Source organism: Diadema antillarum, unplaced genomic scaffold (genome assembly GCF_040938485.1).
Source record: "Diadema antillarum isolate AM-2024a unplaced genomic scaffold, OU_Dant_1.0 seq00001875_RagTag, whole genome shotgun sequence".
Classification (NCBI taxonomy): Eukaryota; Metazoa; Echinodermata; class Echinoidea; order Diadematoida; family Diadematidae; genus Diadema; species Diadema antillarum.
The window spans coordinates 579,542-592,583 of NW_027272543.1; the positions used below are offsets into that span (position 1 = coordinate 579,542).

General features: G+C 39.7%; 1 protein-coding gene across 4 annotated transcripts in view; it reads right to left on the bottom strand.

Annotated features, from left to right (window-relative positions):
• LOC139712915 (iron-sulfur cluster co-chaperone protein HscB-like) overlaps positions 1 to 13,042 on the bottom strand; it is a 100,602-nt gene that overhangs the window by 37,751 nt on the left and 49,809 nt on the right. For 2 of the 4 annotated variants that reach the window (XM_071624694.1, XM_071624696.1), the window contains exons 4-5: positions 3,919 to 4,060; positions 940 to 1,052 (exon numbers count right to left, since the gene is read on the bottom strand). In XM_071624694.1, coding sequence (XP_071480795.1) covers positions 940 to 1,052; positions 3,919 to 4,060 — 255 coding nt within the window. Of the gene's footprint in view, positions 1 to 676; positions 1,053 to 3,918; positions 4,061 to 13,042 lie in introns of those variants that run through there. The other 2 variants (XM_071624693.1, XM_071624695.1) reach the window with 2 other exon arrangements.

Below are 13,042 nucleotides of genomic sequence, written 5' to 3' on the forward strand. Positions count from 1 at the left end.
CTTTGTTTGGTGGTGTTTATTATATTTAAACAAACACGACTCGTTAGTTCGGTGCAATCTTGACCTGTAGTATTTGAATATTGGTCATATGTCACCGCTCCTTTCCTCTCGTCTACTGTCCCTTGAGTTTGCCTGCTGTCATATTAATCATTTACTATATGAGTAGACAAATTTGAGAATGTTTGTTTTCTTTTCACACGATTATGTCATGCTGCAAGTGACAAGTGAGTTTCCGATAGCATGATACATGATTTGTGTAGTGATTCGCGACTCTGATGTGATCAAACCATGTTCCCCATGCATCTGTTTTCACGTTGAAAGTTAGCGCTGCTGTTCATTTTTTGTTTCACTTCCGTTGTTGAACATTGTGGTAGAATAGCTCGGATAGAAAGCCAAGCAAAGAGCACACACTACGGAGCGAGTGTATCTATTGTAGCAAGAACAACGGGGCATGTAATCATGCACGTGTGGACAAAGCATTCCCGAAATAATGCAATTGGTGTCTCTGAAAGCCGAAATATGTAAATGTGTGCGACTCACCAGCCATTCGCATGCGAGACCCTGCACCGTAGAAACACTGGGGATATTGGCGCGGCGTTCGAAAGAAGCTCGAAACTGACGAGTGTGATCCAACATAGGGTGTTCAAAATTCCATTTTCGATAGGAAAAACTCAGTCTTATGCTATGAAATTTAGTGGAGATGTAGAAAACATATAAAGTCGATTTCTGCAAAAAACCTAAATTTACTAAAACAATGGTCAAAATCTTTGTACCCCGCCTAGGAGAGAATGTGCTCTTGCGACTTTTGCCTGAAACCGTTGTCGCGGGTCACAAATGTGTATCCTAGTCATTTACTGACATGTCATTGAAACAATCTTGTGTATCCTAGTCATTTACTGACATGTCACTGAAACAATCTGTTGAATCATAGTTTCCTACCTCTTCAGAGAGCTGCTGAGTTACTTGTTGTGGAGAGTCTTCCCTCTGGCCTGTGCATGAGCTCTGCTCTGCGGCAGTTGCTGTGGGGGAGGTTGCGGCTTTTCCAGGTAGCACTGATCCAAAAAAGGGTGATTTGCAATACTGTACATGAAACGTGAAGCTGCAGCGATACACAAGTCTGCCAAGCCAGCTTTGCAAGCCTGTCAGTGAACTCGCTGTTGAATAGTTTCTATGGAAGAAAAGAGCTGCTCAGAAGGGAATCTGTTTCTCATGGCCCCAGCATGTAGAGGCCTTGTGTTGCTCTTTGAAGTTCATTATTTGTTCAGGGAGATTGTAACCAAACTACAGGTGTAGACAGTGTACAGAGGTGAAAATATCTGAGTTGATGTCCAGTTTTATCAGGTCCTTTTGCAACCAGTTCAATTCAAAGTTCACATTACTCAGGAGGGCAAGCGCATCTTGCTGAGACTTGGAAATATCCTGCACATCAAGACAGCGAAGGAGGGTCCCAATACCGCACGTCAGAACAATTCTGCTTTCTCTGTTATCTGAGATCATGATTACACGTCACAGACTGTAGGTGTTCCCAAATGGGAGCATTAACTTTTGGTGTGTTGAGGTGGGTGCAATAGCTTGGAGGGGGGTAATTGCCAACAGTCTCTTCGATGGTTTTTGTCCTACAGTTTATTGCTGATAAGATAGTTGACATTATTTAGCAATATCCAGTCATATCTCCCTTAACTGCCTTGCCAATCCCAAGGGAAATATCATACTTGGTTGCCAATTGTGAGGCAGCGGGAACCTCTTCTACCTCTTTGTAATAATTGAGTGGTACATCATGCTCACTGTCAGACATATTGAACTTGTCCCAAAAATGGTGGATGTTTGGAAGACGGGAAAAATCCTCAACCACAGATGTACATGTGTCCATATGCACCACTGCTGCATGGCTAGGGCTAGTGGTCTGATTGTGTGAATGGGTAAGATGCTTAACCACCTCAGCTAGGAGATTTCTGAGCTTGTCTAGGTGTGAATTGAAATTCTCAGAGCTGGATGCATGATCCTCAGAAGGGGCTTTAGAGACCGTATGGAGAATTTTCTATGAGATTTTCTTCATCTTGTTCCCCTGATTCTGAAGATGTGATTGAACTGTGGTGGTCAGGTCGCTCCTTAAAGTTTGTAGTTATCATACTGGCATTGCAAGGGGGACGGAACTCTAGTGCTGGAATACAGTCATCCAATCCACATGTTGCACTTATAGATGAGTCATTCTGAACCCCATTTCACAAAACATTGATATGATAGCACCTCTTGCCAGAATGGCAATTGTCATGGTAATGACAAGAATCTAGCTTCTTGATTGGCTGTTGCTATGGGAAGTTGTCATTCAAGAGTTGCTATCCAAAGACAAATGTAGCTTGAAACTTAATTAAAAATAATCAAATCAAACCCAAGTAGGCAAGTTAATTATAAGCAGAAAAAAATGCAAGGAAAGTAAAAAATCCACTGTATTGTTTTTAAGCAGACAGTACCGGAAACCAGCCTCGTCCCGTATTTTTTGTTTTGACTAAATCAATAATTAAGTCACGATGATCACCTATAACTATAATCGACTGTTCAGTCTCTTCGTAAAACGGAAACTTGCTGTTGATTTAAAGTTATAGCAGACTTCAAGTTGGATAAAGTTAGCGTTGATTTCACAATCAACGCTAACTTTATCTTGATAAAACAGGGCCCAGAACAAACTTGACACTACAGTTACCAATGTACAAACTCATAATACTTACTAAGGTAATTCTGGTTCAAGAGAAGATTTTAAAGATTTGTAATTTGGGGGCTTTGGCCTGCCTGGAGTAGAGGGAGTGGTTATGGTGCCATTTTAAAGGAATCTACTAGTCCAAATATATATGTGGACTTAGTAAAAGCAGCAAAATTAGTAGAACACATCAGTGAAGTTTGAGGAAAATCGGACAATCAATTCAAAAGTCATGCATCTTTGAAGTTTTGGTGCCATCATCGTTGGATAAGGAGACTACTATACTTCAGGACATCGTCATGGTGGACACAATATTAGGAAAATTCAACATATTTTTTCTCTTTTTTTCCACAATTAAAAAAGTATTTGACTTACCTCTTTCAGAAAGCTGGGAGGAATATTGCCACTGACATATTTCAGTAACAAGTCAATGGAATGCATACTTTGTATGAAAAATTATTTTTGGGGGCCTGATAAATTGATCTAACAGCTATTAAATGCATATCAGGGTAATTATCCTCAGGGGGCAATCATCCCCCCCCCCCCAGCTAAATAGTGATTAGTGGTAAGGTTAGAGTAGATTACAGTTAGGGTAAGGTTAAGGGTTAGAGTTTGGGTTAGGGAAAGGATTAGGATCAGGATTCGGATTAGCATTAGGGTTAGGGTAAGGGTCCGGGGTAATTGCCCAGGGGGTATTTTCCCTATACCCATGAAATGTGCAACACTGATCTTAGTGCATGTCTATTTCATTACAATACTGACCAAAAATACCAATTAGATATATAAATACAAATAATGTGCACTTGAATTTCAAAAGACATTGTTATTATGACAATTGCATTTCTTTCCCATCTTTTTGTGATCTCTTCCGTGTGCTTGCAGAACATAAGAATTATCTAATGTACATACCATATATGAAAAGATAACAAGGTACACAACTTATTTCGGTCACACTGCATCCATTACCTTAAATGTTATGCTGAAACACCTTGCCAATGAGATATTTATCAAGAGTACTCAGCTAGTGTTACATCCGACTGACAGGCATGACTTGCATGCTAATCACACCACTAATATCTGCATTTAATAGAAACACTCTACATTTGGCATTATATTTCTCTAAACACAGATATAAAACTTCTGGAAGGTTTCCCTAGTTTGTTCCATCCACAGAAGTACAATTAAGCTCTAAATATTTAGCTCAGAATACAAGAATATCTCACCAGAATTGTCTTTGCCAATACGATGGACAGCAGCCAAGTCTTCTGTATTGGCTAACTCCTCATTCACTTCCATTACCTCCATTAGGAATGCTGGGTCAATACCGCTCTCTCCTTCCTCAATAGAATGGCCATGTAATTCTAGCTGGTTGTCAAAAAGAAAAGGCATCATAAAGATATCTTTACAGTTCTACAAGGCTATGTTCGGACGTTTCGAGGCATCTTTTATATAACATATTACTAATTATATATATCACTGAACATGTGCCCAATGCTACAATTTGAAGAACTCCCTGACCTCTCAAAAATAAATAAATAAATAAGTAAATAAATAAATGAACAAGTAAATAAATAAATAAATAAATAAATAAATAATTAAATAAACTAGAGCACTCGCACAGGACACCCGTTCGAGCACATGTATCCCCCGAACCCGTCTCCCATACCCCATCTGGATTACTTTTTAGGCCAGAATGTTGTATAATATGGCAACTGTCGCAGGATACAATAAAATCCAACGAGAAATGAGGCTGGTATATAGCACATACAAGGAATATGACATGTCATCCTATAAAAGTTTGAACAATGAGAGCGCTGACAATGAAAACTTTTGTTACCTAGAGCAACTCCGCATAAACCTCAATAGCAAGTTCGAATAAAATCCGACAAGAAATGTGGCTGATAGAGCATGCACAACAAATGTGACTGGCATCCAAGTCGGAACACTGAGGGCACCGTCACCACAAACTGTTGTGTCCTTCATGTAGAATTACCACCCATACACCTCCTTAGCAAGTCTGAATAAAATCTGTTGAGTAACAATCAAGTTATTGCATAAATAAGCACTTTTGCAAATTTTGACATGATCAGAGTGACCTTTGACCCTGTAAAAGGTGGAACAGTGAGGGCAGCATCAGATTTTACTATGATACATTGACATACCAAATTTGAAACAAATCGGTCAAGAAACAAGGCCAGTGTCGCAAACACAAGCAGACCCTGTTAAATTTACCTTTTCACGTATAAAGATGGAACAAGCGAGGACGCCATCACCAACAAGAGACCCGCGGGTCTAGCGCTCACCTGAGTATCGCAAGTTCACCTTTCACGCAGTCACTAATCTAAATTATTCACAGCTCTACCAAAATTTGACGAGGCGATTCTCAAGTGGAAGATGAAAATGTACAATAAGGGCCCAATTTTTTCAAGATTCCTTAATTTGGGGGAATTGGGGCCCCCTGGGGCCCTCTGGGTGGGGCATGGTGCCCAGTTTGATAAATTGAGATCCTGACCACCTAGGGATGCTACCTGCCAAGTTTGACAAAAATCCATCATGAGGTTTTCAGGAAGAAGATGAAAATGTACAATTCAGGCCCCCATTTGGACCCTTCCAACCACCCCCCCCCCCCCTACCCCCAAGAGGGGCACCCCTGGATCTCCTATGAACAAACTTGAAACTACAGTCATTAAATGTACTCACTCATAGTATTATCTCAGCTCTATAACTTCTGATTCTAGAGAAGATTTTTAAAGATTCCTTCATTTGGGGGGGTTTGGGCCCCCTGGGGGCCCCCGTGGGCGGTGGCATGGTGCCCATTTTAACAAATTGAGATCCTAACCCCTCTAGGGATGCTACCTGCCAAGTTTGGTGAAATATGGGTCATGGGGTTCTCAAGAAGAAGATAAATAATGTACAATTTAGGCCCCATTAGGACCCCTCCTCACCCCCCCCCCCCCCTGGGGTCCCAAGGGGGGCACCCCTGATTCTGCCATGAACAAACTTGAAACTACAGTCATCAATGTGCTAACTCATAGTATTAACCTAGCTCTATCACTTCTGGTTCTAGAGAAGAAGATTTTTGCGGATTCCTTAATTTTGGGGGGGTTTGGGCCCCCTGGGGGCCCCCTGGGTGGGTCATGGTGCCCATTTTAACAAATGGAGTTCCTAACCCCCTAGGGATGCTACCTGCCAAGTTTGGTGAAAATGGGTCATGGAGTTCTCAAGAAGAAGATGAAAAATGTACAATTTAGGCCCCATTAGAACCCTTCCCCACCCCCCTCCCCCTGGGTCCCAAGGGGGGCACCCCTGATTCTGCCATGAACAAACTTGAAACTACAGTCATCAATGTACTAACTCATAGTATTAACTTAGCTCTATCACTTCTGGTTCTAGAGAAGAAGATTTTTACAGATTCCTTAATTTTGGGGGGTTTTGGGGCCCCCCTGGGGGCCCCCTGGGTGGGGCATGGTGCCCATTTTAACAAATTGAGTTCCTAACCCCCTTAGGGATGCTACCTGCCAAGTTTGATGAAAATGGGTCATCGGGGTTTTCAAGAAGAAGATGAAAATGTAAAAAGTTTTACGCACGACGCACGACGGACGTATACGGACGATCGGACGGACGGTACGACGGACACGGTACGGACGACGCACGACGGACGCCAGACGAAGGGGCGGATCGCAAATAGCTCACTTGAGCCTTTGGCTCAGGTGAGCTAAAAACAATAGGCTTCTTTGTTTTACCATAAAACACCTTCATGCCAAGTTTGAGAGATGGTCTCAGTAGAGAGCGCTCACAAGAAAATCTCTGCGGCGGACGCGGCGGCGGTGCAACGAGGCCAAATCCATAGTATCCTCCGAACTCTGTTCGGGGGATACAATAGATAATTGTCAGCACATTCTCCATGGAGAAAAGTCAATGCCTAGATGCTTGAATAGTGCTGTGGAAAACATAGGCTTACAATTTGACACATCCTACCACGTTTCAATTTACACTCCTACTTTTTTGTATACACCTGAAGGCAGTACGTAAACTGGAAACCAGTACAGTCAACCTCGCATACCTCGAATTAGTCGGGACTGAAGAAAATGGTTCGATGTACGCAAACTTCGAGGTACGCGTATGTCGAATTTTCTTCGACTTATCCGACGTTTATCGATGTTCAACATAGTGGCCCCACAAAAAAAGTCGGATGTTTGCCTTTACTTTTGAAAATGAACAGCGGTAACAATTGGCTCCGTAAGATGCTAAAATAAATGTCAGATGTTTGCTTTTAATTTTGGAAATGAATATCGGTTATATTCGACTCGGTATGGTACTAAAATAAATGTCGGATGTTTGCTTACACTTTTGGAAATGAATAACGGTAATGATCCAGCTCCGTATGGTGCTAAAATTAATGTCAAATATTTGATTTTGCATTCAGAAATGAATACGGATAAAATTCGGCTCCGGAAGATGCTGAATTAAATGTCGAATATTTGCTTTGACGTTCGGAAATGAAAAACAATAATATTCAACTCCATATGATGATTAAATAAATGTCGGACGTTTGCTTATGCTTGCGAAAAGTAAATAGCAATAACATTCGGCTCCGGAAGATGCTAAAATAAATGTCAGATGATTGCTTTTATGTTCGGAAGTGAATAGCAGTAATATTCTGCTCCATACGATGCTAAAATAACTGTCGGATGTTTGCTTTTAAATTTCGAAATGATTAACAGTAACATTCAGCTGCGTTCGATGGTAAAATTAATGTTTGATGTTTGCTTTGACGTTCGGAAATGAGTAACAATAATATTCAACTCCGTACAACGATGAAATAAATGTCTGATGTTTGCTTTCATGTTCGAAAGTAAATAGCAATAACATTCAGCTCTGGAAGATGCTAAAATAAATGTCGAATGTTTGCTTTGATGTTCGGAAATGAATAACAATAATATTCAACTCCATACGATGATAAAATAAATAACGGATGTTTGCTTTTACGTCCGAAAGTAAATAGCAATAACATTCATCTCTGGAAGATACTAAAATACATGTCAAATGATTGCTTTAACGTTTGGCATGTTTGGAAATGAATAGCAGTAACATTCTGCCCAATACGACGCTACAATGAATATCGGATATTTGCTATTACATTTCGAAATGAATAACAGTAACATTCAGCTGCGTTTGATGGTAGAATAAATGCCTGATGTGTGCCTTGACGTTCAAAAATGAAAAACAGTAACATTCAGCTCTGTACGATGATGAAATAAATGTCAGATGATTCATTTTACTTTTGGAAGTGGACAGCAGTAACATTCGGCTCCATACGATAATAAAGTAAATGTAAGATGTTTGCTTTTAAATTTGGAAATGAATAACAGTAATATTCTGCTCCGTACGATGATAAAATGAATAACAGATTGTTGCTTTTACATTTGGAAATGATCAATGGTATCAATCCGCTCAGTTAGATGCTAAGATAAATAGCGGATGCTTGCTTTCATGTTCGGAAATGAATAAGGATAACATTCAGCTCCAGAAGATGCTAAAATGAATATTGGCTGTTTGCTTTTACATTTGAAAATTATTAACTGTGATCATTCGGCTCAGTAAGGTGCTAAAATACTGGTAAATGTTGGATGATTGCTTTTACAATGAGAAATGAATAACGGTAACTTTTGGCTCTTTACAATGCTAAAACAAATGTCAGATGTTTACAAATGTCTGCAAATGCTCCCACTTTCTCATTTCAAACGTAAGTTTTGACCACCTAAATAGGCATCAAGTTTTATGATAATCTCTAAGCCTATTTGCTAACTCTTAGAACTCAGAATAATGGTAAGATGATTGAATTTTCTATTCATTTATTTTAGACATGGGTACCTATATCTCTTCAGTAATACTTAATTTCTATGTTTAGTAGGACCGATTTAGTTTTTATGTTTTTCTTGATTTTTTTGGGCCACCAAATTTTACTTTCGACCACCAAAAATTAAAAATAAATGATATTGGTAGCCCAATCGGGCCACCAAAAATAAGTTAGTGTGGAGCCCTGTCTATTCTATTCTTTATTATGCTAGGCCTATACTTCCAGATCATATACCACACTATTTTCATAATGGCATCAATTGCTGAAAAAAAAAAGTATTCAGTGCTTGCATTCTCGGGGGAGAATTAATGAAACAAACTTCGTGAAAGGAAAAAAGTTTTTAAAAGAAGCTCTACGCAGGAGATTGATGTTTAGACAGTGGACTGTGATTAATGCCGAAGATATTACTGTCAACACCTAAGCAGGAGTGCCACGACAGTTAAGAAATCTACGCACACACCATGACTATCACGATCGCAAATCAGAACACAGTGGTTAAAGTAAAGAAGATGATGGAACAGAGCGTAGTGCTATTGTAAGCACGGGTGCTATGTGCATACCGTGTACGTGTGCAGGCAGGTGTTAGGGGTTTTTCTTGTCAGCTGTGTACCGGGTATTTCTTCGGGTGCACGATTGTTCTGGTCTCAGAATATTTACAATGAATCGAGTGTGACAAGATTTGTGACATGTCTTCGCTGTCCATGCGCGCTTAATCGGAAATGCTGAGTGATGTTTGCAATTTCGATTCGAGCAACATGCTGGGAAAAACAATAAATTAATTAAGATTGGGACATTAGATTTCCCTTCGAGGTAACCGAACTTCGAGTTAGTTTTTTCGAGCTACGCAAGTTTTAATACACGCAAACTCCATAGGAACAATCGGGACTTTCATTTTGCCCCCGAGGTAAGTGATATTCGGCTAATCCGACGTCTAGGTAACCGAGGTTGACTGTATTACAGTCATCACTAGTCCAGAAAGATTAGGATGGTCCACGAGGGGTTTCAGCATGTTGCTGTAACATGCTCAAATTCTTGTGCAACACCCTCAAAAATTTGTATTAAGCTCAAAATAAAATTTATTCAAACATGTGAAAAACATGTGCACAACATAAGAAACATCAAACTACTTGGTACACATACTTAGACACTGGTGTGCAAAACGTGAGAGAGAACATTGAATGTAAGCAGCACAAAGAGAGATAAGCTGCGAAATATTGCTTATTACGTGCTCGTGATGTGTGCTCCGTCACTGTACAGGCATGCTAACCTGGAAACATTGAACTGAGCATTACTTGAATATGAGACCATTCTGAAGCATATAATTTTCACACAATAAGAGATATATACTGTACTCTTAAATGAATCCCACAAGGATTGGAACAATCATTCCCCAGCATTCCCACTGATTCCGACTGATCAGTTACTAGCAATCCCCTTTAATAAATTTTGCAGCAAAATCAGGTATCTTTCTGTCACCTCACATTACTATATACCGTATTCTCTGGCGATAAGGCAGCACTAATTCTCACAGAAAAGAAGCAATACTGTAAACGAGGAATGTTCGCGAGCACTTTAATTTTGCGAATTTCGCGAGCGCCAACATTTGCAAAATTAAATTGCACACGAAAGTTCTTGTCTACACAATATGCATTGGATGCTAGTGGCAATTCGCGAAAATTTCATGCGTCAAGAAAGGCTGTCGGCTCTAATCAGCAAAATTTTATGCCACAAATACCCCTCAGCAAAAAAAGAAAGTAAACACTTTTTCGAGGTCAAAATTTTCATAGAAGATTTTTATGAAAATCAATGTATTGTATACCATACTAAAGGTAATTTAATTGGCTATCAAGCTCACAGGGTAATTAAAAAGAAAACTTTACGCATGAGTGAGCACATTCATTTTTTTCCTCTAAGGCACAAAAATCAAAAATTGAAAAAATTGACGTTCTTTTTCATTTGCAAATTATGCCCTTCACGATAACATTGTCAACAAAAGACCACTTTAAAGACAAAGAGAGACATGAATGAAATAGCAAAAATAAGTTTTTCTTCTCTTTATCTCTTTATTACCTCAAAAAAAGTGGGAAACTAAAGGGGAAAAATAATAATTTTCTGTCAAGTCAAACTTCAAATGACATAGGGAATAAAAAGCATAAAGATGTTTGAATGAGGATAATTTTTTTATTTCTTTTAAACTAGTGATTTAAACTCCTTGTGACAATTTCAAGAACCAAACATTATTTACAAGTTCCTAATTTGAAAAAAACTCTCAAATTTGTTCCATTTTTATTAATTATTACTTCTTCTTTTATCTCATTTGAATTTAGACTTGATAAAAGATGCTTTATTTTCCTCCATTACTTTTCGCCTTCATTGGTCTTTTAGGCTTTAAAGATATCATAGAGATCAAAGGTTTGTTTTTGCAACTTAATTCATGTTTCTTCTTGTGTGAAATTTGTTGTTTGTTCTTATTGTTCTATGGAAGAGCGCATACCCATGAATGACAACTTGTTCAGTTTTGCAATTTTTACTTTTGTGCCCTTGAAGAGAAAAACAATGGTGTTCACTCATGCGTAAAGTTTCCCTTTTTGTTGGCCTACCAGGTTAATAGCCAATTAAATTACCTTCAATATGGTATATAATACATTAGCTTTCAGCCAAATGATCCATGAGAAATCTAAACTTTAAAAAGCGTTTACTTTCTTTTTTTGCTGAGTGTATATTGTGTTTTACAGTAAACTCAGCGTTCGGCCTATTGACCGATTCGGGTTCGTTGAGGGCAGCAGACATTTTGTGGCACTGGGCGCAGCCATGAGCTCATTTGGAGGTGTCTTAGCCGACCCCCCTCCTCTCCCCCACCCCCCGGGCAACATGTTTACCGCGCACTTGTAACAAAGGTTCGCGCACTAAGCAAGCACAGAGACTCCAACTCTCCCGTTTTCGACGGGAGATCTCCCGCCGAAATCCCATTTTTGCAGAATCTCCCGTTCTCCCGCTGAAGATTTCATTTCTCCTGCCCTGGCTCTGTGTCTCCCGTTGGAAAGGATTTCTTACTCATTGCTATCGTATGTTGAAAAAAATTAGCCTTAGATAGCACCAGAGAACATCTAGAACCTAGGAACTTCGCGGTTCGCACACATCAACTTGGAGTCTCCCGTTTGCTAGGGGTTTCGGGCGGGAGAATCTCCAGATCAGAAGGTGCTTGGGGTTGGAGTCTCTGCAAGCATTCGCGCTCTCAGTACGAGACGCCTATTGGCTAAAACAACCATGTATCAGTTTTTCATTCCGTGCGCTGAAGGGGGTGGGGGAGAGGGGAGGGAAAGGATGGCTAAGACACCGCGTAATGGCGCTGCCCATGCCAAAAATACACATAGCGCGTCACAGAATCGGTCAATACGGCATCACAACCAAATCATGGCCTGTTCAACCTAGCAAAAAAGCTGCTGATCCAACATAATCATGTAAGGGACTATGCAATGTGCCACAGAGCAAATCAATATCATACCATGAATCAATCAATCTTAGAGATAACACTATGTTCAACAATTAAATGACAACTTGAGTTTTTGGCATCACAAACTGCTGTTGTTTCTGCACCAATTTTGGGGAGATAAAGCGCAGCGCCAACAAGTTGCTGGGGCCTGCATTACAATAGTCCACAAAACATCACACAATGATCATAATCATAGCTCTATCTCATGCAGCACAATCCTCCGCTATTGTACAGCAAGCTGTGTGAATGAAAACACAAACGTGTATGCTCCTTTTGATTGCAGTTATATTCTGTATAGTTTGATACATGAACATTGGGCACACACACTAAATTTTCCTTCACATTACAGGACACATAGTTTGCATCAGTCAGTGTTCATATCATCTAAACTTAACATGTACACACATGCACACACACAGAGAATGAGGAAACATGCAAACCCAGGTAGAAATACAAACAAAGTTTGCATGTCAAAATTCAGAAAAAAAAAGGACGAAAGTGTTGAATTAAAATCCTTCCGCATTCTTTTTATTCTTTTTGTCGACAAAGTCAGCATGTGGGTATGTGGAGGTGTGGCCTCATTGCTGGAGAAAACAGTATATGAAGAATTTATGTATGTAAGTTCGTTTAATATATCCATGTATACAGGGCTGGTCATTAGCGATTGCCTGGGCCACTAGAATTGATAACTGGCTACAAAATCTAACTAGAAATGTTGCCATGGTGACTGGCATGCCTCCGCCATTATGTCTAGTTCTCCCAATAGGTTTACAGTACGTCTCGACAATGTGTGATGACAATTTCACGCAATTGGCAAAAAACTGAAATGACATTTTGTCACAAATGCATTGTGTTCAAGTTCAAGTTTGTATAACATTTATTTTCCATCTTTTTTTTCATGTAGGAAATCACATGCATGGAATTATTGTACAGGAAGGTAGAACCTCAAAAAAGCAAAGCTTGTGGTGAGCAATGAGTGTTCACTTTCCTCACA